This window comes from Triticum aestivum, chromosome 2B (genome assembly GCF_018294505.1).
Source record: "Triticum aestivum cultivar Chinese Spring chromosome 2B, IWGSC CS RefSeq v2.1, whole genome shotgun sequence".
NCBI lineage: Eukaryota > Viridiplantae > Streptophyta > Magnoliopsida > Poales > Poaceae > Triticum > Triticum aestivum.
In genome coordinates, this window is record NC_057798.1 from 19,044,757 (window position 1) to 19,072,622 (window position 27,866).

At 45.7% G+C, this 27,866-nt stretch overlaps 2 protein-coding genes and 1 pseudogene across 2 annotated transcripts; 2 read left to right on the forward strand and 1 right to left on the reverse strand.

Moving 5' to 3' along the window:
- The first annotated feature begins 3,688 nt into the window (after positions 1 to 3,688).
- LOC123038783 (serine/threonine-protein kinase-like protein CCR4) lies at positions 3,689 to 4,532 on the forward strand (annotated as a pseudogene).
- Positions 4,533 to 5,255: 723 nt separating this feature from the next.
- LOC123040026 (probable amidase At4g34880) lies at positions 5,256 to 7,334 on the reverse strand. Its single transcript, XM_044462982.1, has 4 exons — positions 6,476 to 7,334; positions 6,149 to 6,385; positions 5,860 to 6,061; positions 5,256 to 5,747 (listed from the first exon to the last, which is right to left on the reverse strand). The coding sequence occupies exons 1-4, from the start codon at positions 7,150 to 7,152 to the stop codon at positions 5,391 to 5,393; spliced, it is 1,473 nt and encodes a 490-aa protein (XP_044318917.1). The 5' UTR covers positions 7,153 to 7,334; the 3' UTR covers positions 5,256 to 5,390.
- Positions 7,335 to 25,184: 17,850 nt separating this feature from the next.
- On the forward strand, positions 25,185 to 27,606 carry LOC123040027 (putative receptor-like protein kinase At4g00960). The gene is made up of 6 exons (XM_044462983.1): positions 25,185 to 25,457; positions 25,542 to 25,797; positions 25,940 to 26,168; positions 26,354 to 26,504; positions 26,644 to 26,874; positions 27,018 to 27,606. The coding sequence occupies exons 1-6, from the start codon at positions 25,344 to 25,346 to the stop codon at positions 27,423 to 27,425; spliced, it is 1,389 nt and encodes a 462-aa protein (XP_044318918.1). The 5' UTR covers positions 25,185 to 25,343; the 3' UTR covers positions 27,426 to 27,606.
- Positions 27,607 to 27,866: the final 260 nt, after the last annotated feature.

Consider the following 27,866-nt stretch of genomic DNA (forward strand, 5'->3'; position numbering starts at 1 on the left):
CTGTTCAAAAAGAATACTTTGCCTATAAATATAGCGGTCAAGTACGTCCTCATGTATATAGCAATCCCAAAGAAACTTCCACTTGCTCTTTTGTCATTATCTGATCTATAGGTTTTGGAAATTTTCCACCATTTTGAAAAAAACAATCACTTCTTGACTCCCGTCCACCTCGAACTACACTCTTACTCCGATCATATCCTTGAACACTGCATCGTTGGACACCAGCAGGCTTTGGTGTTTCATCCCATTAGAGAGAGGCTCTCCATGCTCAAGGGGCGAGTCTATACTCTTTTCCTTTTCGTATTAGTTGTAGTTGTATGGCCTTTAATGAACACTAGCATCTAATAAATGAAATCGGAGGGTAAACTCTCTTAAAAAAAGAGCAAGAGTAAGACCTGCCATTTTCTGCACCTATATATGCATGGCTGCAAGACGCCAAAGATTCCTTCAATTAGCAGAACTCATCTGTCTTAGATTCATTGGTTGCAATTGGCAATGACAAAGTTGCAATCCGGTTAGGCGGCATCCTCAATGAACAAGAGAGTGGACAGGTTAGGCGGCAGCCCTTCCTGAATTTTTTCGTTTTTGGCATACCCTGACCCATTGGACTACATCCGCCAATGTCTTCATTGTCTCAACTACTTCTTCATATTGTGTCATTGCAGAGGCCAAGCTTAATTGCTATCATCTTGATATTAATGCAATACATTACGTTTATTGAAAAAGCTAGACTCCTCTGTCTAACTGCTATGTGTTGCTTACAATGCTAGATAGCCAGCCAAATGCCGATTATATATCACATATTCAGCTTATTATTGCCAGCTCCTTGGGGCGGCGAGGTTAAGTATCTCGCCGTGCGTACGTAACAATGATATTTGGTGTCAGGTTCTTCAGATCGTTTCACGGAATCAATGGCGATGAGTGCAGCGGTAGGGCGCTAGTCCTTGGGGCACGTGCACGAAGACTTCTCGGCTGTATCGACAAGGTCAGACCGGCTCCGATATGGGAGCGGCGACAGTGGCGTGTCAGCGGCTCATTCTGGTTGCGGCAATGGTCGTTCAGTGGTCCATGGACCTCGATGTAATTTTCATTATGTTTGACGTGTTTTGTACTTCAGATGAATCTTTATAATAGATCTAATTCTTTGGGCGAAAAAAAAAAGATTCAGCTTATTAGTCAAGCAACCTTGTTGTGTCTAGTATAGTACGCCTATATGCTATATGTTGTCAGCAAGATGCATCATTACATTATATAGTAAACATGTTGCAAATGGTGAAAAAATTAAGTCTAACTATTGTGGTGCGATGGGAATGGCCTGAACAATAACATTATCATTTTTTTTTCTTGAGAGTTAGGACAATAATGTTCGCTCTACATTTCAAAAAAAGACTTTGCTCATATATATATAGGGACCAAGTACGTCCTCTAGTATAGTATTCCAGAAAACCATTTAAAAAACTTCCACTTGCCATTTCGTCCTCATCTGATTGGAATCAGAATACCACTGATTCTCTTCATGACATGTGAAAATGTTCTCTAGCGGCCGGCTGCGAGTGGGGTGTTCTAACATAATCTAGTTGCCGGCTGCAAGTGGGCGTACGAGTTAATATTGCAAGCCGGTCGATGTCTCAGACTCTCTATTAAGCAATAAATATGTGCGTGCGGCAATACATATGCACCTAGTATATTCCATGCGAGATGCACAGTATATGCCATATGAAATGCCATAAAAATTAGGGTAAAGAAGTTGGAACAAACATAATTTCAATTAATTATGAAGAAACAAAGAAGGATTGGCACTACGATTTGACGCTTTCAAAAATCTCGTAGGAATAGGTATAGAAAAACACAGAAATATAACACTAATAAAAAACGGGCCTTTAGTCCTGGTTCGTAAGGGCCTTTAGTCCCGGTTGGGGCAATCGGGACTAAAGGCCCTCACTTTTGCCACTGTTTTGCAGCCCCACACCTACTGCTCTACACTAGTGTTTAAAGAAAAAAAACTAAAGGCCATATATTAACTAGCAGAAACCCTTATAGAAACACCCTACAGAAATTGGATGCCAAAGTCTTCTTCCTCATCGGTAGGCGCGACTGGTTCACTGGGTTCTCTCATCACTCAGTGACTGCAGCGATGATTGCATCCAGTTGTTGATGAAAGACAACCATGGCCGTTGCACACACCAATATTATATCCATCATTCGTGAGTGCAGATTTATTTAAAAATGGTGGCCTTTTTGTACCACTCATCCTCATCCTCAACCGGACCCATTGTCATCACCATTATCTCTCTATATAAGCAGCGGTACCATTTGGACAACCTCTCACCTCCGATCAAGAGCAAATCGTCCATATCTTGCCAGGTGAGTGGTGGATAGCCAATACCTATAGTCTGACCTCCTGCCGATCCCAGGCTAGTAGCCATGGCTTCTGCATCCGTTCACAAGACGATGGCCGTCGTGCTCCTGCTGGTCCTGGCCCTAGGGCACCTGATGGCTGCTGCTGATGCATCTTTGCACCACCAGGACGGTCGACGGCTGCTCGCGGAGCACAATATTCTCTCCGCAAAACTGGGCCTCTCGGAAGCTGCAAGGGTCATTGTCCGACCACAAGAGCAGCCCGGAACCACTGCTGTCCCGACAGATGTTGATAAGGAACCCTTGTGCGAATGCCCCCCCCTTATGCTGGTGCTAGCTAGCGGCCAAAGGATGTTGATGTTCAATTGAAACTATCATGTGCAATATGCTAGAATAATCACGCCATGGCTGAGTCCCATGCATGAGCAAGTCAGTGTGCATCACGCCGTGCCGTGCCGAGCCTGTGTCATAGTCAGTTCGCATTGCATCGTTTTAAGTCGGGTCAAGTTGTTGATAGAGTCCTGGTTTGTTGCAGCATGTGTGCAAGACCATCGCGCACTAGCTGCCACGTTGATTGAGTCGGGATACTAAGCTATCACCTTGGAATTATAAATTTTTATGTGTTTGCACTGCATTCAGCTTTGAAGGATCCCACTACTTCAAAGTATAGCTATCACTTCGGAATTCTAAGTATGTATCATGAGTTAATAACCAAGAAATCAATGAGCTAAGTAGAGGTCATTACCAACAAGCGGTGCAAAAGTGCGGCATTATGCCACGCCCGTATCTGAACCCGTTGTTGATTGAATTATATAGCTTAGCAGTGTGGTAGCAAGCTATAAACTTCAAGCAACCACAAAGTTCTGAAACAAAAACAGAGCAGAGTCATTAAATCCACAACGCCTTCACATTGCTCTCTCCTGGAACGGGTAAAGAAAGAAGTTAACCAACATGACACAGCAAGAAAGAAACACACTACAGAGAAGGCGAAAAAACTACCACCTATAGGCCACAGGGAACACCAAGTTGATCACCTGACAGAGAACCCGAAGTGACATCCTTCTTGTATAAGATGTTATTTCTTACATTGGGCAGAACTCAATGATCATTTTTTTATTTAGAAAAGGAGGATTACCATCGGCATCTGCATCTGGGCGATGTATACAGCCATTTTATTAATTATTCACAACGACCTTACAAAGTAGTACATCAAGTAGGCTGAAGTCACCATCTTAGCAACATTTGTCGCTACTCTTATCCACTTGATGAAGTGATGCCGATAATCCAAGCCTAATACCAGATAGACATCGCACAAATGCCTAACATCTAAATGGAGGCCACAACCAAGCCACATAATGTTCTCCTCGATGTGTCACGCGCCATCGAGCACCTCCACTGTCATGTCAACCCACCGATCATCCACTGTGATACCAAGTCGGCTAACATCCTTTTCGATGAGAGCTGGGTGCCGCATTTGTCGGACTTTGGATTGTCGGTCACCTGGAACATGGCGAGTGAGGAGTCGGCCTGGGGCATACCGAGTGAGGAATTGGGGTTGGAGCTCCCCCTTGCAGACACGATGGGGTACATCGACCTTGAGTATGCCCACACATGTCATGTGAAGTCAGTGAGCGATGTGTACGGCCTGGGTGTGTTGATGCTCGAGGTTCGGATAGGAAAAAGGATGTTTTCCAAGCAGAGGAGGAGATGAATAGAGATCTGGCATCCTTTGCACTCCCCATCATTGAGGCCGGTAATATTGAGGAGATGCTGGATGGGCGACCTGTACCGGAGTCAACGCCATGGCAGCTGCACACATTGAAGCATGTGGCGCACATTGGACGATGTTGCGTGAAGTTTGCCGGGAAGGACCGGCCCACCATATCAGAAATCATTGCCAACCTCGAGACTGCGTGCGAGTTGATCTGCAGAGATGAGCCAGATTCAGTTGACAAGTATGGTTTGTGTCCCTTCCTTTAAAAAGTTGACGACTCACCGGACTCTCCACATGTGAGGAACGTGCCATCAGCATGCTACTATCCTGATCTGGTACACTACAAGCTCATTAAACTTTGTTCGCATTAAATTCAATCATGTCCATACACTGATGAAAGGGGCTCATTGCTCATCTCTTCCTTAATTAGGAACCTGAGGTGTTGGAGGATGGGCGTTGACACCAATCGTCCAAGGTGCATTATACCGTGGTCGTTAATCACTTTAATCACCCAATAAGCATCATGTTACCATGCGTAGTTGGATGTGGCTGAAAGCCTGGGGCAGAGTCTCCCTTGAACTGATGTTGGATCTGGTTGGCTTATCAATTTCAAATCAAATGAAACTGGGAGCTGATCCTCCTTTCATCAAAATGAAAAAAAATGAAGAATCAAACGGGTGCTGGTGTGAGAGGAAACATCCATGCAATATCGTTAGGTTAAGCCGGAGAAGTCTACAGCTTTAGGCCTCCTTTGGTTTGAAGGAATTTTGTATGATAGGATTTTCATAGGAACAGCCCTTTACTATCCTTTCTTTTGTAGGATTTGAATCATATTCCTACGGAGAAATTCTTCCTATCCTCCACATTTCATAGAAAAATAAACATTAGACTAGACCCGATGAAAAAAGTTCCTGTGATGTGAACCAATGAACACCTCTTTCCTATTCATAGGATTTGAGATGCCCATCTCATTTCCTACAAGTTTCCTATTCCTATGATATTTTGTCTACCCTATGACAAAAGGAGGCCTTAGTTAAATCAATTGCTTTATTGACCCAGTGGAGGGTGCTGCTCCCAGAGAAGAGTAAGGATGCTTTCTTTTGCTATAACGTTGGCTAGAGTACTCTATTGTCTACCTATAGATGGTGCTTGTTGCTTCACCTTTAGTGCCACGTTGCTAGTTTACTCAGAGTTACTTGCTGGACCAAGAAATAATACTTCCAGATTTATTCTTTTACAAGAAGACATAAAAATGTAAGTGGAACCTATTTAGGGTCGTAGATTGTTACATCGTCACTACTCAAGAAGTTATATTTAGCTAGGTCTTGAACATGGGTTGCCTCCTAACTTTGGTAGCCTGCTCGAAAGCATAGGCCATCTCGATCAGCCTCGGCTCGTACCCCTGCAGCCCACCGAAACATATCCCGAAGGGGACCCCCTTCTCGTCGTAACCAGCCGGCACAACGATGCCAGGGTGGCCACCGATGGCAAGAAGGCTAGATATAGCGTTGTTAGGCGCCACGATCGCGTCCAGCTGGTGCTCCTTCATCATCTTCTCCAGCCCATTCGCGTTCAGCTCCTTCAGACGCCGGATCGCGGCTCTCTCCGCGGGGCCAATGCCATTTGTGCTTTCGGCAGCGATTAGGTCGGGCTGCCCGAAATCTTTCAGCCTCTCCTGCACCAACATGTACATAAGTTTGAACCTATATCCAACATCGCTGCAACAGGAATCTATAGAAATGTCCAACTGGTCTAGTTCTTATATTGTTTGAACCTATATCACTAACCTCCACAGGATGCGCCTTGTTGAATGCTATGATGTCTGCAAGCGAATGGACCGGGGAGTGGACCAAGTCTGCCAAGTAGGCGTTTATGCTCAGCTTGAACTCTGCCTGCATCGCAATCGCCTCGTTGGAACCAATCTCACCCAATAGAGCGCTCAAATTGGCAGCGACGTCCAGCTTCTCAATCACCACTGCTCCGAGTTCCCTTTGGAAAAATCAAGAACCAATTCAAATTGTCAGCTGCCTGTCATATTCATCGATCGACAGTGAAATGTAACTACTCAAAACGAACCTCATTGTGGCGAGGTGCTGCTTGTACACATTCAGCTGCTTCTGCCCATATCTCTGGACGAAGCCATTGGGGACGCCGATCCTCTTTCCCCTCAGCCCATCTTTCTTCAGGAACTCCGCATATCCGCCTTGGGGGATGTACTTTGATGCCGCTCCGGTGGCTGCGGCGTCGTGCTCGTCATATCCGACGATGGTGTCCAGCACGTGCACCGCGTCCGACACCGTCCGGCACATCGGGCTGCATTTTATTTCCATGGAGTGGCACCAAGATTTACAGGTTGAATGAAACAACACCAAGAAAAATAATCAGGGGGGAAGAACTACCCACCCAACGGTGTCTTGCAACGGGGTGATGGGGACGACGCCGGCGCGGCTGGTGAGACCGAGGGTGGGCTTGATGCCGACCACAGAGTTGAACGACGACGGGCAGAGTATGGAGCCGTCGGTCTCGGTGCCCAGCGTCACGGCCGCCATGTTCGCGGCCGCGGCCACGCCTGAGCCGGCACTCGAGCCACACGGGGTGGACGACAGGACGTACGGGTTCCGCGCCTGACCGCCCCGGGCGCTCCACCCGTTGTCGACTGGGCGGAAATTAGCCCACTCGGACAGGCTGGCCTTGCCGAGCACCACGGCGCCTGCGCGCCGGAGCCGAGCCACCACACCGGCGTCACGCTTCACCATGGAGCCGAGGAGAGCCAGCGACCCCGCCGTGGTGCTGAGCGCGTCGCGGGTGGCGATGTTGTCCTTGAGCAGGATAGGGACCCCGTGCAGTGCGCCTGTGGCCGTGCCGCCGTGGCGCTCGGCGTCGGCATGCTTGGCCTGGGGGAGCGCGTCTGGGTTGACCTCGATGACGGCGTGCAGCAGCGGGTTGAGGCGGTCGATCTGGTCCAGGTAGAACTGGACGAGCGCCGTCGAGGTCAGAGTCCCGTTGCTGAAGCCGAGCTGGATGGTGTCCACGGTGGCCTCGTGGAACTCGAAGCCGTGTGCGGCACCGTCGTCGGCCATGACGGCGGCAACAGCTTGCAGCTCCTACGAAGCCATGACGTTAGCTTAGCTTAGCTAAACGGTGGCGATGGCAGTGGCACCGGGGTTGGTGTGGCTTGGCATGTCTGCTCTTTGCTCTCTACTGTTTGGTCTCTTGCACGCGCGTGCTTGTGTACTTTCATGGCGGCCGCCTTTATCATTGTTAGGGTGCCCGATGTCTTCTCCTGTTCCTGTCCCTTGCATGCGCGTGTTTGGGTATTTTCATGGCGGCCGCCTTTAGCATTGTTCGGGTGCCCCATGCCGATGTCTTTTCCTGTCCGTTTGTCTATTTTTCAGATGCTGCACTATCTTAAACAGATGCCCCACAAGTGGGAATCTTATATGAAGAAAAGAGAGGTACAACTTCTTTTTCTATTTCTTCGCCGTTTAAGCGTATGGGCAAATACTCCAACAATGGAAAAAAAACTTGGCGGCATATCCAAGATGCTGTCAGAAGGCGCCGCCCGGCGTTGCGGCGGTGGTGGTATATCCGAGATCTCAGGCTCCACTTTCAGTCTTTCACCACACACAAGACACAACTGAAGAAAATGAGACATTTGCATCTTGAACTTGCAACAGTTGGAGCTCAAAGTGGAAAAGAAAGGATTTCGGTGCAACAACATGGGAGCTGTGGGAGGGTACTGAGGCTGAGAGATTGAGCGGGTGCCAGCACGGCATTATAATCGGGTAGTGAACCTATCCCTTCTTTGTTCCTCACCTCCTCGCTCTACTGTTCATCTTCTTCTCTCAAATCCCCTTTCTCCTACCTCAAATCCTGCACAGAAGCATGTATCAGACTGTAATGGCTATAGCCGAGTAGACGAAGGACGTAATATAATGATTAGCAGTCTTTAATAATTAATTATATGATCTTTTCTGCAGTACGAGAGTATTGGTATAAGAGGAAAAATTAGGACCCTTTGACGTTTTACGCGCTATTTCCGTTGATAGACGCCACCTACTGCAGAAAGTATACACATGGGCTGATGGAGACTCGCCACCTACTGCAGAAAAATCAGGACCCTTCTGAAGTATGAACTGTATGTTCGATTGGCGATAGTCTAATTGGTTAGAGATGCCGACAATCACATGGGGTCCTCCAACACAGCCAATTTTATGTGTTCCGAGATTGGAGTCATCTAACGTTATTAGTTTGTCATCTAACGTTATCAATATATTTTTTGCAAAAATTACATCGAGATTTTCAATATCTCGTTGAAATTATATTGGTAAACTGTATATGCCAATGTAATCTCGTATCTTTTTTTTGGTTGTATAAGATTAGGAGTGACTCCTGGTTTTTGCCCACCAATCAGAAAATTGTCAACTGGGGTTCCCTGCAAAAAACAAATGAATGTTTATAACTGAGTTACTATATGAACATTCTGCGTTTCTCTTCATCAAATATAGCGATAATTATTCTAGATGATTCTCTCTGTAGTAGGTGGCGAGAGTATTGTATTGGATCTAAGAGGATTAGAACCCATGACATTATACACTAGGTTTGGTGGAGGGGGTGCATTACACTGACCCATTCAGAGGGTGGCCTCTCTTTTCTTGCGTTCAACCGTATTTTACTAGAGCTTGCCTGATTGGTGAGATGTCGGCATCACATGCGTCCTCCACTCCGATACAGCCCTTTTCTTATTGACGAGGTGAGGGCCGCGTGTTTTATTGCCGAGGATGAGGTCAATGTTGCTTGCTTAGCAACAGGGCCGGTCCTGAGATTTCAGGGCCCAGGGCGAAACCAAAAGTCGGGGCCCTTCACATAAACATTATAGGAGTATATATATTATCGCTTAAATGCATAAAAAATGACATTCTTTATCAAATAATGTATACATATTACCTTTCAACCATTTCTAACAATCATTCATAAAATTTCACTTATGATGGGGCCGATAGATCCTCCTTATAGTTCTATTTCATTTTTTTTCTCTTTCTACCAAATGCATATATTCTAGTCGACATGATAATACGCATTGCTAAAAACCAAAAATTCAATTACGTCAAAAGCTTGAACACTGCAATCTATGTATCATGCATGTGAACATAAATAAATTACTCAATTAGCAATATAGATATAGGAAGTAGATGGCCGTATGCATCATTCTGATGCAGAGGCGGGGGAGTCCCCCTTTTTCGAAAAAGAAAAAAAAATCAGGCAATCGCCATGATGCGATTTAGATGACGTGAGATAGCTAGGAGGTGCTTGACGATTTGCATCACATGGAGACCGGAAAGCGGCGTAGCCGCGTAGTTCGCCGGCGCGCAAATTGTGACCTGCATCTGCAACGTTAGATCTCCGGCTGCCACCATGGCCGTCGTCAGATAGAACTGCACGGGACACCACCTTTGAAGTCCAGCATCAACGTCGCTCCCTCATCCATCCCCACCGCCGGCTTACCGCTAGAGGAAGGGAAACAAGGAACGACGGCTGCCTCCGGTTTGTTCGGTTCGGCCATGAGCATGCGAGATCGAGGAATAAATGAATAGGGAACATCGTCACGGTTAGAAGGAAATCCGAGCTAGGGCAACCCGTGCACGCTAGCAGATCGACCGACGAGACGAGGAATCAGCGGCTCCATGGGCTAGCTACATGCATCGGAGGACAACGCGTACAGGCCTTTTGTGCATGCGCTGCCCTGCAATCTGCATCCCCTGCTTAGCAATAGGAGGCGTCTACCAGCCCTCCAGCCAGATCTGAAACTAGAGGTTGCTGCTGCTCGTTCATCTCCTTCCATCTTCCTCCTGGTTAGTCATCCTGCTTAACGCTTAATTTCTTTTAGATCATGGATCAGCAAGTGACTCGGCAATTCCACTCCAAATCTCGATCGAATTCATCCTTGCCTGATTCCACACTGCTCCTGGATCTGGGGAGACAAGGAATGGTGATTGGCGAGGACTACTAACAGTTTTTCTTTAGCAGCAAGATTAAAATCATCCTGTCTGGTAAGCCGTAAGCGCTTGCCTGGGTGGGACTTAACACCAGCATGAATTTTAGAATCGCTTTGCTCGAAAGTATCACCAACAATTTCTCGGAGGAAAATTTTTTTGGCAGTGGTGGGTATGCAGTTATTTACAAGGTATGCATGACTAGTTCTTATTATTATTTTTTTCCATCTCTACTTGTCGCATTTATAATACCATTACTGGGCGCAAGCTACCTCGATTGTGCTCAGTGCCAACAAGTGATTTCCGTAGGCGGTGCATAATGAGGAAGAGATTGCTGTGAAGAAGCTCCATCAATTGCAAGGTCCTCGGTAGATCGACGGAGCGCCTCGGATTATTCTAACAAGTGGTATCATGAGCAAGGTTACGAGGAGGTCGCAGTTGTGTTTGATCTAGAGGGGGAGGAAAGCTCGACATGGATCGATGTTGTCTGCATGGGAGGTCGTCGCGACAGAAACATGTACATACAAATCGATCCGGGGAGTCGGCGAGTACAACAAGAAGCAATCAACGGAAGCAGTAGCTGGTGGCATCAGCAGTGCGCACGTACGCCGATGGCCACAAGCGCTCGGCAGCAGGCGTACAGATCGGAAAGTCGTGTTTCGACGAGATCGGATCGGTGGACGCAGATGGCAACTCGCGACGCTACGGAATCCAGCATTGACACGGAGGCCAGCCCAAGATGCTGGGCCTGTCGATCAGACCACGAGTGGATCAGGAAGGGCCCTGGCATCAGGAGGCCGTGTGTGTGCGCTGGACGTCGGATCGTGGTCGCAAGGGGTAGCACAAGAGTCTCCCGTACGGGCAGCAAGCGCGTTCGGCCCAGGTGGGTAGCAGCAGTGCAGGCCGAAAGGCCCCAACTGCGCGAGGCCTAGGAGATCGGCTGGTGTGGCCCAAGGCGTGGGATGGATGTTGAGTTGTCACTTGCAGTTTCGTACAGAACCGATGGAAGCCAGAGCAGCCGAGGATTTGTTGAGAAAAAAAAGGAAGCTACGTAACAGATTGATGCTAACCATCAAAAGAAAGAGATAGGAAAGACCAATGGTTCTACAGCCTACAGGAGCACGTGGTGACTTTGGAGATTTTGTTTGATCTTCATTGGTAGGTGCAACTGTCGGGGAACGTAGTAATTTAAAAAAATTTCCTACGCACACGCAAGATCACGGTGATACATAGCAACGAGAGGGGAGAGTATTGTCCACGTACCCTCGTAGACCGTAAGCGAAAGCGTTATGACAACGCGGTTGATGTAGTCGTACGTCTTCACGATCCGACCGATCCAAGTACCGAATGTACGGCACCTCCGAGTTCAGCACACGTTCAGCTCGATGACGATCCCCGGACTCCGATCCAGCAAAGTGTCGGGGATGAGTTCCGTCAGCACGACGGCGTGGTGACGATGATGATGTTCTACCGGCGCAGGGCTTCGCCTATACTCCGCGACGATATGACCGAGGTGGAATATGGTGGAGGGGGGCACCGCACACGGCTAAGGTACGATCACAAAGATCAACTTGTGTGTTCTAGGGTGCCCCCTGCCCCCGTATATAAAGGAGGGAGGGGGAGGTGCGGCCGGCCCCCTAGGGGTGCACCTGGAGGAGTCCTACTCCCACCGGGAGTAGGACTCCCCCCTCTTGCCTTGGTGGAGAAGGAAAGGGGGGAGGGGAAAGAGGAAAGGCCCCCCCCCCTTCCTTGTCCTATTCGGACTTGGGGGGAGGGGCGGGCGGCCTGCCCTCGCCGGCCCTCCTCTTCTTCCTCATGGCCCACTAAGGCCCATTAACCCCCGGGAGGGTTTCGGTAACCCCCCAGTGTTCCGGTAAAAATCCCGATTTCACCCGGAACCATTCCGATATCCAAATATAGGCTTACAGTATATCAATCTTTATGTCTCGACCATTTCGAGACTCCTCGTCATGTCCGTGATCACATCCGGGACTCCGAACAATCTTCGGTACATCAAAACTTATAAACTCATAATAAAACTGTCATCGTAACGTTAAGCGTGTGGACCCTACGGGTTCGAGAACTATGTAGACATGACCTAGAACTATTCTCGGTCAATAACCAATAGTGGAACCTGGATGATCATATTGGCTCCTACATATTCTACGAAGATCTTTATCGGTCAAACCACATAACAACATACGTTGTTCCCTTTGTCATCGGTATGTTACTTGCCCGAGATTTGATCGTCGGTATCCAATACCTAGTTCAATCTCGTTACCGGCAAGTCTCTTTACTCATTACGTAATGCATCATTCCGTAACTAACTCATTAGCTACATTGCTTGCAAGGCTTATAGTGATGTGCATTACCGAGAGGGCCCAGAGATACCTCTCCGACAATCGGAGTGACAAAACCTAATCTCGAAATACGCCAACCCAACATGTACCTTCAGAGACACCTGTAGAGCTCCTTTATAATCACCCAGCTACGTTGTGACGTTTGGTAGCACACAAAGTGTTCCTCCGGTAAACGGGAGTTGCATAATCTCATAGTTACAGGAACATGTATAAGTCATGAAGAAAGCAATAGCAATATACTAAACGATCAAGTGCTAGGCTAACGGAATGGGTCATGTCAATCACATCATTCTCCTAATGATGTGATCCCGTTAATCAAATGACAACACATGTCTATGGTTAGGAAACATAACCATCTTTGATTAATGAGCTAGTAAAGTAGAGGCATACTAGTGATGTTATGTTTGTCTATGTATTCACACATGTATCGTGTTTCCGGTTAATACAATTCTCGCATGAGTAATAAACATTTATCATGATATGAGGAAATAAATAATAACTTTATTTTTGCCTCTAGGGCATATTTCCTTCAGTCTCCCACTTGCACTAGAGTCAATAATCTAGATTACATAGTAATGATTCTAACACCCATGGAGTCTTGGTGCTGATCATGTTTTGCTCGTGGAAAAGGCTTAGTCAACGGGTCTGCAACATTCAGATCCGTATGTATCTTGCAAATCTCTATGTCTCCCACCTGGAGTTGGTCCCGGATGGAATTGAAGCGTCTCTTGATGTGCTTGGTCCTCTTGTGAAATCTGGATTCCTTTGCCAAGGCAATTGCACCAGTATTGCCAGAGAAGATCTTCATTGGTCCCGATGCACTAGGTATGACACCTAGATCAGAAATGAACTCCTTCATCCAGACTCCTTCATTTGCTGCTTCCGAAGCAGCTATGTACTCCGCTTCACATGTAGATCCCGCCATGATGCTTTGTTTTGAACTGCACCAACTTACAACTCCACCGTTTAATAAAAACACGTATCCGGTTTGCGATTTAGAATCGTCCAGATCAGTGTCAAAGCTTGCATCGACGTAACCATTTACGATTAGCTCTTTGTCACCTCCATATATGAGAAACATATCCTTAGTCCTTTTCAGGTATTTCAGGATGTTCTTGACCGCTGTCCAGTGATCCACTCCTGGATTACTTTGATACCTTCCTGCCAAGCTTATTGCTAAGCACACGCCAGGTCTGGTACACAGCATTGCATACATGATAGAGCCTATGGCTGAAGCATAGGGAACATCTTTCATTTTCTCTCTATCTTCTGCTGTGGTCGGGCATTGAGTCTGACTCAATTTCACACCTTGTAGCACGGGCAAGAACCCTTTCTTTGCCTGATCCATTTTGAACTTTTTCAAAACTTTATCAAGATATGTGCTTTGTGAAAGTCCAATTAAGCATCTTGATCTATCTCTATAAATATTGATGCCCAATATGTAAGCAGCTTCACCGAGGTCTTTCATAGAAAAACTTTTATTCAAGTATTCCTTTATGCTATCCAGAAATTCTATATCATTTCCAATTAATAATATGTCATCTACATATAAAATCAGAAATGCTACAGAGCTCCCACTCAATTTCTTGTAAATACAGGCTTCTCCAAAAGTCTGTATAAAACCATATGCTTTGATCACACTATCAAAGCATTTATTCCAACTCCGAGATGCTTGTACCAGTCCATAAATGGATCGCTGGAGCTTGCACACTTTGTTAGCACCTTTTGGATCAACAAAACCTTCTGGTTGCATCATATACAACTCTTCTTCCAGAAATCCATTGAAGAATGCAGTTTTGACATCCATTTGCCAAATTTCATAATCATAAAATGCAGCAATTGCTAACATGATTCGGACAGACTTAAGCATCACTACGGGTGAGAAAGTCTCATCATAGTCAACCCCTTGAACTTGTCGAAAACCTTTCACATCAAGTCGAGCTTTATAGACAGTTACATTACCATCAGCGTCAGTCTTCTTCTTAAAGATCCATTTATTCTCAAATGGCTTGCCGATCATCGGGCAAGTCAACCAAAGTCCATACTTTGTTCTCATACATGGATCCCATCTCAGATTTCATGGCTTCTAGCCATTTTGCGGAATCTGGGCTCATCATCGCTTCCTCATAGTTCGTAGGTTCGTCATGGTCAAGTAACATGACTTCCAGAATAGGATTACCGTACCACTCTGGTGCGGATCTTACTCTGGTAGACCTACGAGGTTCAGTAGAAACTTGATCTGGAGTTTCATGATCAATATCATTAGCTTCTTCTCTAATTGGTGTAGTTGTCACAGGAACTGGTTCTTGTGATGGACTACTTTCCAATAAGGGAGCAGGTACAGTTACCTCGTCAAGTTCTACTTCCCTCCCACTCACTTCTTTCGAGAGAAACTCCTTCTCTAGAAAGGATCCGAATTTAGCAACGAAAATCTTGCCCTCAGATCTGTGATAGAAGGTGTACCCAACAGTCTCTTTTGGGTATCCTATGAAGACACATTTCTCCGAGTTGGGTTCGAGCTTATCTGGTTGAAGTTTCTTCACATAAGCATCGCAGCCCCAAACTTTAAGAAACGACAACTTTGGTTTCTTGCCAAACCACAGTTCATGAGGCGTCGTCTCAACGGATTTTGATGGTGCCCTATTTAACGTGAATGCAGCCGTCTCTAAAGCATAACCCCAAAACGATAGCGGTAAATCAGTAAGAGACATCATAGATCACACCATATCTAGTAAAGTACGATTGCGACATTCGGACACACCATTTCGTTGTGGTGTTCCGGGTGGCGTGAGTTGCGAAACTATTCCGCATTGTTTTAAATGTAAACCAAACTCGTAACTCAAATATTCTCCTCCACGATCAGGTCGCAGAAATTTTATTTTCTTGTTACGATGATTTTCTACTTCACTCTGAAATTCTTTGAACTTTTCAAATGTTTCATACTTGTGTTTCATTAAGTAGATATACCCATATCTGCTCAAATCATCTGTGAAGGTGAGAAAATAACGATACCCGCCGCGAGCCTCAACATTCATTGGACCACAAACATCTGATGTATGATTTCCAACAAATCAGTTGCTCGCTCCATAGTTCCGGAGAACGGCGTTTTAGTCATCTTGCCCATGAGGCACGGTTCGCAAGTACCAAGTGATTCATAATCAAGTGATTACAAAAGTCCATTAGTATGTAGTTTCTTCATGCGCTTTATACCGATATGACCTAAACGACAGTGTCACAAATAAGTTGCACTATCATTATCAACTCTGCATCTTTTGGCTTCAACACTATGAATATGTGTATCACTACTATCGAGATTCAATAAAAATAGACCACTCTTCAAGGGTGCATGACCATAAAAGATATTATTCATATAAATAGAACAACCATTATTCTCTGACTTAAATGAATAACCATTTCGCATCAAACAAGATCCAGATATAATGTTCATGCTCAATGCTGGCACCAAATAACAATTATTTAGGTCTAAAACTAATCCCGATGGTAGATGTAGAGGTAGCGTGCCGACCGCGATCACATCGACTTTGGAACCATTTCCCACGCGCATCGTCACCTCGTCCTTAGCCAATCTTCGCTTAATCCGTAGTCCCTGTTTCGAGTTGCAAATATTAGCAACAGAACCAGTATCAAATACCCAGGTACTACTGCGAGCATTAGTAAGGTACACATCAATAACATGTATATCACATATACCTTTGTTCACTTTGCCATCCTTCTTATCCGCCAAATACTTGGGGCAGTTCCGCTTCCAGTGTCCAGTCTGCTTGCAGTAGAAGCACTCAGTCTCAGGCTTAGGACTAGACTTGGGTTTCTTCTCTTGAGTAGCAACTTGTTTGCTGTTCTTCTTGAAGTTCCCCTTCTTCTTCCCTTTGCCCTTTTTCTTGAAACTGGTGGTCTTGTTGACCATCAACACTTGATGCTCCTTCTTGATTTCTACCTCCGCAGCTTTTAGCATTGCGAAGAGCTCGGGAATAGTCTTGTCCATCCCTTGCATATTATAGTTCATCACGAAGCTCTTGTAGCTTGGTGGCAGTGATTGAAGAATTCTGTCAATGACACTATCATCAGGAAGATTAACTCCCAGTTGAATCAAGTGATTATTATACCCAGACATTTTGAGTATGTGTTCACTGACAGAACTATTCTCCTCCATCTTGCAGCTATAGAACTTATTGGAGACTTCATATCTCTCAATCCGGGCATTTGCTTGAACTATTAACTTCAACTCCTGGAACATCTCATATGCTCCATGACATTCAAAACGTCGTTGAAGACCCGGTTCTAAGCCGTAAAGCATGGCACACTGAACTATCGAGTAGTCATCAGCTTTGCTCTGCCAGACGTTCTTAACGTCGTCAGTTGCATCAGCAGCAGGCTTGGCACCCAGCGGTGCTTCCAGGATGTAATTCTTCTATGCAGCAATGAGGATAATCCTCAGGTTACGGACCCAGTCCGTGTAATTGCTACCATCATCTTTCAACTTTGCTTTCTCAAGGAACGCATTAAAATTCAACGGAACAACAGCACGAGTCATCTATCTACAACAAACATAGACAAGCAAAATACTATCAGGTACTAAGTTCATGATAAATTTAAGTTCAATTAATCATATTACTAAAGAACTCCCACTTAGATAGACATCCCTCTAGTCCTCTAAGTGATTACGTGATCCATATCAACTACACCATGTCCGATCGTCACGTGAGATGGAGTAGTTTCAACGGTGAACATCAATATGTTGATCATATCTACTATATGATTCACACTCGACCTTTCGGTCTCCGTGTTCCGAGGCCATATCTGTTATATGCTAGGCTCTTCAAGTTTAACCTGAGTATTCCGCATGTGCAACTGTTTTGCACCCGTTGTATTTGAACGTAGAGCCTATCACACCCGATCATCACGTGGTGTCTCAGCACGAAGAACATTCACAACGGTGCATACTCAGGGAGAACACTTCTTGATAATTTTAGTGAGAGATCATCTTAAAATGCTACCGTCAATCAAAGCAAGATAAGATGCATAAAGGATAAACATCACATGCAATCAATATAAGTGATATGATATGGCCATCATCATCATGTGCTTGTGATCTCCATCTCCGAAGCACCATCGTGATCACCATCGTCACCGGCGCGACACCTTGATCTCCATCGTAGCATCGTTGTTGTTACGCCATCTATTGCTTCTACGACTATCGCTACCGCTTAGTGATAAAGTAAAGCAATTACAGGGCGTTTGCATTTCATACAATAAAGCGACAACCATATGGCTCCTGCCAGTTGCCGATAACTTCGGTTACAAAACATGATCATCTCATACAATAAAATATAGCATCACGTCTTGACCATATCACATCACAACATGCCCTGCAAAAGCAAGTTAGACGTCCTCTACTTTGCTATTGCAAATTTTACGTGGCTGCTACGGGCTTAGCAAGAACCGTTCTTACCTACGCATCAAAACCACAACGATAGTTCGTCAAGTTAGTGTTGTTTTAACCTTCGCAAGGACCAGGCGTAGCCACACTCGATTCAGCTAAAGTGAGAGAGACAGACACCCTCCAGTCACCTTTAAGCACGAGTGCTCGTAACGGTGAAACCAGTCTCGCGTAAGCGTACGCGTAATGTCGGTCCGGGCCGCTTCATCTCACAATACCGCCGAACCAAAATATGACATGCTGGTAAGCAGTATGACTTGTATCGCCCACAACTCACTTGTGTTCTACTCGTGCATATGACATCTACGCATAAAACCTGGCTCGGATGCCACTGTTGGGGAACGTAGTAATTTCAAAAAAATTCCTACGCACACGCAAGATCATGGTGATGCTTAGCAACGAGAGAGGAGAGTATTGTCCATGTACCCTCGTAGACCGTAAGCGGTAGCATTATGACAACGCGGTTGATGTAGTCGTACGTCTTCACGATCTGACCGATCCAAGTACTGAACGTACGGCACCTTCGAGTTCAGCACACGTTCAGCTCGATGACGATCCCCGGACTTCGTTCCAGCAAAGTGTCGGGGATGAGTTCCGTCAGCACGACGGCGTGGTGACGATGATGATGTTCTGCCGGCGCAGGGCTTCGCCTATACTCCGTGACGATATGACCGAGGTGGAATATGGTGGAGGGGGCACCGCACACGGCTAAGGAACGATCACGAAGATCAACTTGTGTGTTCTAGGGTGCCCCCCTGCCCCCGTATATAAAGGAGGGAGGGGGAGGTGCGGCCGGCCCCCTAGGGGTGCGCCTGGAGGAGTCCTACTCCCACCGGGAGGAGGACTCCCCCCTCTTGCCTTGGTGGAGAAGGAAAGGGGGAGGGGAAAGAGGAAAGGGGGGCGCCGCCCCCCCTTCCTTGTCCTATTCGGACTAGGGTGGAGGGGGCGCGCGGCCTGCCCTGGACGGCCCTCCTCTTCTCCCTCATGGCCCACTAAGGCCCATTAACCCCCGGGAGGGTTCCGGTAACCCCCCGGTGTTCCGGTAAAAATCCCGATTTCACCCGGAACCATTCCGATATCCAAATATAGGCTTCCAATATATCAATCTTTATGTCTCGACCATTTCGAGACTCCTCGTCATGTCCGTGATCACATCCGGGACTCCGAACAATCTTCGGTACATCAAAACTTATAAACTCATAATAAAAATGTCATCGTAACGTTAAGCGTGCGGACCCTACGGGTTCGAGAACTATGTAGACATGACCTAGAACTATTCTCGGTCAATAACCAATAGCGGAACCTGGATGCTCATATTGGCTCCTACATATCCTACGAAAATCTTTATCGGTCAAACCGCATAACAACATACGTTGTTCCCTTTGTCATCGGTATGTTACTTGCCCGAGATTCGATCGTCTGTATCCAATACCTAGTTCAATCTCGTTACCGGCAAGTCTCTTTACTCGTTACGTGATGCAGCATTCCGTAACTAACTCATTAGCTACATTGCTTGCAAGGCTTATAGTGATGTGCATTACCGAGAGGGCCCAGAGATACCTCTCCGACAATCGGAGTGACAAAACCTAATCTCGAAATACGCCAACCCAACATGTACCTTCAGAGACACCTGTAGAGCTCCTTTATAATCACCCAGCTACGTTGTGACGTTTGGTAGCACACAAAGTGTTCCTCCGGTAAACGGGAGTTGCATAATCTCATAGTTATAGGAACATGTATAAGTCATGAAGAAAGCAATAGCAATATACTAAACAATCAAGTGCTAGGCTAACGGAATGGGTCATGTCAATCACATCATTCTCCTAATGATGTGATCCCGTTAATCAAATGACAACACATGTCTATGGTTAGGAAACATAACCATCTTTGATTAATGAGCTAGTAAAGTAGAGGCATACTAGTGACGTTATGTTTGTCTATGTATTCACACATGTATCATGTTTCCGGTTAATACAATTCTAGCATGAATAATAAACATTTATCATGATATGAGGAAATAAATAATAACTTTATTATTGCTTCTAGGGCATATTTCCTTCAGCAACGGGATGGCTTACATGGCAGAGTTTGGCTTTATTTCTTTGTACACTGGTTGTGTACGGGGATGGTGGCATGATGGACTATTGTGCCCGTGGCAAGAACGGCGACGTGCGTATATGGCTCGGAGGAGTTTGGAGCGCGTTGTGATACGGATCGTGCATACATAGGGCGTCAAGTTATGCACGGAGATGTGCGGGGCGGACACGACGCAGGGTGGAGCATGGTTGCAGTCGAATAAGTTCGGCTGGGTCGGACTGGACAGTCTGATGGATCGACGTGGATGTTGATCAAAGCAGAAGACGGTGGTGATTTCAGCGACGACGACATAGGAGCGTGTTGCTGATGGTGGCCGACTTCTGGGACGTGGAAACACGTGGTGCAGGATTGAGGTGCTTGTGCGGCTTCGACAGACTATTGCGCGGGGTTGATTCAAGACGGTGCACATGAGAGCTTGGAGTCGACAGGGCATGGGAGGGGTGGCACGTACAACCACCATGAAGTCATGTTGAAGGTGGAGCTGGAGTCTGATGGATGACTATGCTCTGTGCTGATGGAGGGGCTACGGTGTAAGATATCGGAGAATCGAAGCCTATTTCAGCGGGATAGCGAGAGACACGTGGATCGGACTGGGTACCAGTGGTCTGATGGCGACGTGATACTCGGCATCGGTCAGTGATGATCGATGGTTCTCTGTAGTGGGGGTTGAGGCAGTGGGTGCTAGCTACCCGGGAGACTCGACCAGGATAGCAGAGGCTCGACGCGGTGATAGCGGCGAGGCGTGCGGTAAGCACGGGACACAACGACAGACCAAGGCACTGGTGGTCAGACATGTGGTCAGACAAAGTGTGCAAGGGTGCTGAAGCAGTGTTGACGAGTACCAGATTCAAGTTGGTGATTGTGTCTATCGGTGCTAGTTGATGGACAAGAGTTGACCATGGAGAATCTGAGAAAGTGGCGGAAAGTCTGAAATTGTGAAAGGCTGAGAGAGTACATGGCCATATATCCTGTGGTGTTCAGTGCACATGGCAAAGGGCGGATGACAAATACAGAAGGAGGCGGAGTGCTACAGCCGTGGGACATGCCAGAGACTATCCGGAAGAAGGGTGAGACAACTGCGAATTTGACTCAGGGTGACACAGGGTGACGGTGAAATTCCTTCAAGTTTCAGACAAGCAGTCAAGAAAGAGCGGTGACGTTGAGTTCAGGTAACTCTTATATGTGGCGTCCAATATTTGAGTTGTTCATTTTCATGCAGACAGTGGTCGGTGTGTGATGGCGTTGAACGGACTCTCCGAAAGTTGGAAGCACAAGGTAGAGTAATGAGGAACTTAATTTTGCTCGAGTGTTGATTGTGAAGAAGACAAGAAGGGACTACAGTTGCAGGTGGAGTCACATGGAGTCTGGGAGTAGCAGCAATGCTCATGGCGTATCTCAAGTCCAATGTACATGGAGGTTCAACGCACGGACGAATTCATGGTGGTGGAGAATATTTGCCAAGGTGGAGTTTGCTAGAGTTGTGTCGAATATTATTGTACAAGTTAGGTTACAATTGGACTTGGAGCCGTATTGTGTGTACACAGGGTAGGAGTTGTGTCCTAATAGGACATTTGTATCTTAAGCCTCTCATATATAGTGGGGGTAGACACACGATGTAACTTATGCCAACATAATAGCACGGGCACGCGGGGGAGCCGGCGGTGTGTGCCGGCGCCCGGGCGGCCAGGATGCGGTATTGTGACGGTGTCATGGGGAGGAGCGCCCGTAGTCAATGCCCCGGGGATGTAGCCATATCGGTGAACCTCGTTAACAAATCTCGGTGTCGTGCTTGTGTGATTGCTTGGTCCTCGGTAGATCGACGGAGCGCCTCGGATTATTGTAACAGTAGATATATTGAACACGAGGGGGAACGTGTTTTGGCTAAATTACAGGAGCGATTACTCTGCTTTGAATATATGTAGGGGGGAAACCTTCCGGAATACATGGGAGGTAAAACATATTACACTTGGTCATATTATGATTGACCATACTTGCTTGTTGCATGCCAAAGATAAATCAATCAGTCGATTGTTTATGGGGACTTAAATCACCTTCACAATGCACGGGAAAAACCAATTTTCCATCTGGACTTGAAGCCTTCTAATATATTGCTGGATAAAAACATGACTCCCAAGATTGCAGGTCTTGAATTGTCTAGACTTGTTGATTCAACCGAAGAAACGGATCCGATGGAGATGATAGCAGGAACATTGTGAGTTTTGATGCATCATGCATGTGCTCTCAATCAAACACTTCTATGTATTGCACTAGAGAAGTACTTCGGCACACACCCCCCCCCCCCCAAATAAACGTAGAAGGGGTAGTATTGTCCATACTAAATTTTGTATGTGTGTGTGTACCTGTCGTCCGTCGTAGGGCCGGCCGCCCGTGTACATCCCGCCCCGTACGCCCGTGTCGTATGCATACCGTGTCGTTCGGTAGTTCGATCGGGAAAGGAAAAAAAAACACCCCACCCCGACACCCCATCCCCGCCTATGAAACCCTAGCGGCATCAATGCCGCCGTGGTCCATCGCCGTCACGACGTCGGGCGGCGTCCGTAGTCACCCACGCGCCGTGTCACCGGTGTCGCGTGAAACCGACACCCCATCCCCGCCTAGGAAACCCTAGCGGCATCAACGCCGCCGTGGTCCACCGCAGTCACGACGTCGACCCCGACGTGCCCGTCTAGTCGCGAGCATGGACGGCGTCCGTAGTCACCCACGCGTCGTGTCGCCGGTGAAACGCCCAGCGCTCCCGCGTCAACGTTCTGTCCTGGTACGCGCCCTCCACGACGTGGGTGGCAGCAGCGCATCGGCGTCGACCCCAGGCGAGGATCCCTCGACGGCGGAGAGTAGGTTCTCTGGCTCTTTTTTTTTCTTTTTGATTTGTCCATTGCATTTTTTGTGCAAAATGATTCCCTACTTGGCTAAATAAGAGAGGAGAGTAGTGACCTCTTAATGACCTCTTAATGATTTTGTACATTCAAATTTGTATGCATGCCACATAGTCATGTCACTGTTGATGAATTTACTGTATTCGCGATGATGTTGTGGAATGTTGGCATTGATCTCACACCTTATTTGTATGTGTATAGATGGAGCAAGAAACCGGATACGCCAGTGATGATTCCGGTAGCGATAATGGATCCTCGTCATTGAATGCGAACCAACCTCCCGGAGACAACTATATGAGTCAGGATGAATCGTACAGTGGTAATGTAAGTGCCTTGAATGTTGATCAAAACATATTAAATACAAACTAGTTCTTTGACATTTACATGTCCTTTTAAATTGTACAGCTACATGGCAATGATGACGATGAGGAATATGATATAGATGAACAATTTTATGCAGATAGTGTGAGGCAGGTACATTGAAAAAATTGTAGGGCAATGATTGACATTAAAATTGTATTACCACTTATTTTACTTTACATGTGCACAGATAAATGCTAATGGTGACAAGCGTAATAATATAGATGATGACAATGCCGAGAGCGAGGTTGATGCATCTCGTAGTGGAAGCGATAGCCAAGTAAGTTCTTTACATTATTTATGGTAAGTAACAATACAAGAATAGATTGACATGCAAGGTTATATGTCATATTTTGCAGGGAGGTGTTGATGGTCCTAGCGGGAATGATGAGCACAGCGATGATGATCAGTTTGACCTTGACATGTGCTATGATGAATATCAGCAAGAGTAACTTGATAGGCATTGGGCAGTGATGGTAAAGACATTCAGGTCATTAGACGAGGTGTTTACAAGGTATGGATAATGAATGCACTTTCAAGGACATGTTTCATTAACATGTTTAGAGAGTAACGTGAACACCAAAGTAATGAGAATAAACAATGTCTTTCATTTCTGAAATTGTAGTATATATACTCGAGTGCAAAGCCCGGTACAAAGAGGTGGTTGCCAAAAGTTAGAACGGACATTGCATGGAACCCTTAATTTTTTTTTTTAGAAAAGAAGGATTACCTCAGCCTCTTCATCAGAGTGATGCATGCAGACCCTTTATTAAGCCAAGTGCCCGAAAAGCATGTGTTCCAAAACAAGCTCGCTCAGAGCAGAAGAAAAATAAAAAAAATATAATATGCCACAACCGGAGACAATAAAACAAGATGACTAAACACCTATTTTATTACCTCAAAAAAAACACCTATTTTGTTATTGGGCGGCCATCCGAATCAGTTGTAGATATTCCGAGCTACCATCTCCCATCTGGCAGACACAATAACCAAAGGCTCCCTGACTTCAACAGAAGTGAGTAACGATAACATATGGATCCAAGCAGTGGCCGTGTAGATAACCTGTAAAAAATTTATACAAGTTTGTTAGTTAAAAACCATGTCATTCCTATAGTTCTATATAGCACAGAGTAATGCATATGCTCCTGTAGGGAGCCCTTAATTAACATAGTATTAAATTAATTTCTGAGAGTTTTCTGCCAACAACAAGTAAACGACCGCTTCCTTTCGTTACGAAGACAACGTCCACGAACATGCGTCAGTGGAGAGCTTCGTGACAGCTTCCTTGTGCGAAAATGTCGGATTAAGTTTGGCAAAAAATTAAAATAAGTTTTTTTTGCTTCGGACCTTCTGCGCATACACGCTCTGTGTTTTAAAGGGTTTAAATTTTGAGTTTATAATTAGAAACTTATTTCAAATATAAGTCAAATGGCATATAAATTTCTGTGGTAAAAGAAAAACCTAGACCCCTCCCCTCAGATCAAAATTTTGGACGGAGGGAGTATGAGATATATACCATCATGCACCAGGCCACGAGCGTGACCTCTGCTACTCTGCTATAGGCAAATATACTCCAGAGTCTCCTCTGCCGCGGGTATTCTCACACATGAGCCATCTCGATCAGAAAAGTCATTCTGATGAACCTTCTCCCTTTGGACGCTGGAAAAACGCGTTTCCTCCTCCAGTTATTACCTAGACTAGAGATGTCAGCATTTTATCAAAAAAAGAAGAAGATAGAGATGTCAGCATCACACGCTTTCCCCAGCGAACCCCTCTTTATTCTACTATGTACTCGTACGAGATTCCCCGCGGAGAAAAGTGTATAAGAGAGTGGAGTCAAGTCAACGTCTTTTGCTTTGATCTTTCTTGTCTGTCTGTGCAACCAGCAACGCGTTTGCCTGCAAGTACTTCTCCTTTAAAAGGTTGCAACCTTCTGCTGGATGGATGGCCTTCCATTCCTTCCGTCTCCAGGTCAGTTGCACTACTCCGTCTTGCTTAACTCATTGCTTCTTCTACCAATGATTTCAACACTCTCGGTCTGTCCTCTTTCTGAAGAAGTTGAAACACTAGATTCCATCAAGTATTTCTTCTCAGGTCCAATAGGCCTTGATGGGGGACTACCACGGCATGGAGGATTTCAAACTCCATCTGATTGAAAGCATCACAGACAATTTTGCAGATGATAGAATAGTTGGCAGCGGCGGGTACGGAGATGTTTACAAGGTATGGATAATGCATGCACTTTGTATTGTATCAACCCTACAAGGCCGACCATCATGCTAATTGCTAACGAGTTCTTTTAAACAGGCGGAGCATAAGGGGAAAGAGATTGCCGTGAAGAAACTTCATCCCTTTCAAGGACTTGATGACAAGCAATTCCATAATGAAGTCCGTAACCTTATCAAGATCCGCCACAAGAATGCCGTACAGTTGATTGGGTACTGCTATGAATCACGGAATAAATACATCGAGCACAATAAGGAGCTCGTTTTCGCGAGAACGACGGAGCGAGTCATCTGCTTTGAATATATGGAGGGAGGAAGCCTCGATAAACATATTACAGGTAAATTTTAAGATATTACTACTGACAATGGGCTGGCTCTACATAATCGTTCCCATTACCAAGCTAAATAATTGAGTGGCTTACTCATCGAACACGCCAATTCATCTGTTCTGTTTTCCTTTTGTTCTTGTCTTAATTGCAGATGAACCTTGTGGGCTTGGCTGGTCTACATGTTACGACATTATTAAAGGCACCTGTGACGGCTTAAACCACCTTCATAGTGTGCAGGCGAAACCAATTTACCACTTGGACTTAAAACCCGGTAATATATTGCTGGATAAGAGCATGATGCCCAAAATTGGAGATCTTGGCTTGTCAAAACTTGTTGCTTCCACTGAAACACATAAAACAGAGATGCTCAAAGGAACAAAGTAAGTATCCTTTTTTTAACGAAAAGGGGCACAGTTTATTTAGCTGGAGGCTCAAAAGGAACACGTTCTAGTTAAGCTAGATGCTACATTTACGTTTCTATATTTGTAAACTGAACATTTATATGCATTCGCACTAACTGTTCTATCGATTTGTCATTAACATTTATGCTTATGCTATCATGCAGTGGGTATATGCCACCAGAATACATTGATGGTGGCCATATATCAAAGAAGTTTGACGTCTTCAGTCTGGGAGTTATAATACTAAGGATGATGGCAGGGAATAAGGGCTTCTTCCGTTGTTCTAAAACGCCACCCAAACAGTTCATTGACCTCGTAAGACAAAATTCAATATGTATCGATACCATCAACAATAACATACGTCTTTTCCGCATCGTGTTGCATATAAATGTGCATTACTTACGTAGTTTTGCAAAAAAAAAAGGTACTTTCTTGATTTACATTTCACATGCAGGTAAGTGAAAACTGGAAGGAAAGGTTGCAGGCAGTGTCGCGGGATTCGTCATACGAGATGGACACACTTCGAGTGCGTAAATGCGTTGAAATAGCTCTAAAATGTGTGGACACTGACCGAAAGAAAAGGCCTACTATCCAGGATATTGTCCGTGAAGTGGAGGAACTAGAAGCTGATATTGAGAAAATGATGTCAGCACCTTCTCCTGAGTCAAAAGATCTAACTGTCCAGGTATGCACTTTCTTTTGCGATGCTCTGGTTTGCAATACTCTTTCGCCTGTTAGACTTCCATTTTTCTTTGTCTATTCAGGTAATAGTTTTTCTATTTGGTTTTTACTTTAGGTCCGGCCATGCTAATCTCTTCCTCCTTGCAGAGAAGCTGTGATACCAATGTTCTATCGGTGGATCCAACCCTGCAGCTGCGGTTCGTCTTGGAGGCCAGGAAGGAGACGTCATGCTGCCTGCAGCTAATCAACAAGACAAACGGCTTCATCGCATTCAACATAAAGATTAACCAGGACAAGTATCGCGTGCAGCCAAGCCAAGGGACCATGCAACCGTGCTCCTGGCGTTATGTCATCTTGACGCTGCAAATGCAAGAGCCGGGGCCGCTCAACATGAGGTGCCACGACATGCTCCTTGTGGAGAGCGTCAGCGTCACCCAAGACTTGGCATCAAAAGATGGTGAGATTGATTATCAAGAATTGTTCAAGACGGCCATGGCGAATCAGGTGGTTGATGTGGTGAAGCTGCCGATCGTTTATGTTGCACTGGACCAATAGTCTCATCCACCAAGAACTCCTTGAGGTTGTTAAAATCCAAAAAAAAAATGAAAAAAAAACTTGAGTTGTTTGCTAGAAGGTGTTCTCTGTGTTCTATTTCATACTTTCTTCTTTGATAACTAGATGATACCCCGCACGTTGTTGCGGTAAGTGTAGCGTGGGACATGTTAGACAAATGAAATATAAATAATTTGGCATTGGAGATTTGGTTCAGAGGTGGTAATGATTCTTCTTAGTTGCCCACATCGTAGCTCATTGTTTATCTTCATTGGGCGAAGACAACAAACAATCATCTCCATTAATAGAAACAGAGTGTTGGCACTTGAAAAGTGAAAAAAAAAGTGTGCAAGGGTTGATGAGAGTCAGAACATAACATGCCATTTCAGTTTGTACCGTTATTTCTGCATATAAAAACGAAAGCCTGCTACAGTTAGTGAAGGC

What these genes read in the sequence shown, in the direction of transcription:
- LOC123040026 (XM_044462982.1), bottom strand. Translation starts at nt 7,152, where the DNA reads ATGGCCGACGACGGTGCCGCACACGGCTTCGAGTTCCACGAGGCCACC. An exon ending in CAGCACCTCGCCACAATGAG is followed by an intron (nt 6,062 to 6,148) that starts GTTCGTTTTGAG and finishes ATTTTTCCAAAG; the next exon opens with GGAACTCGGAGCAGTGGTGA. An exon ending in ACAAGGCGCATCCTGTGGAG is followed by an intron (nt 5,748 to 5,859) that starts GTTAGTGATATA and finishes ATGTTGGTGCAG; the next exon opens with GAGAGGCTGAAAGATTTCGG.
- LOC123040027 (XM_044462983.1), top strand. Translation starts at nt 25,344, where the DNA reads ATGGGGGACTACCACGGCATGGAGGATTTCAAACTCCATCTGATTGAA. An exon ending in GGTACGGAGATGTTTACAAG is followed by an intron (nt 25,458 to 25,541) that starts GTATGGATAATG and finishes TCTTTTAAACAG; the next exon opens with GCGGAGCATAAGGGGAAAGA. An exon ending in CCAAACAGTTCATTGACCTC is followed by an intron (nt 26,505 to 26,643) that starts GTAAGACAAAAT and finishes TTTCACATGCAG; the next exon opens with GTAAGTGAAAACTGGAAGGA.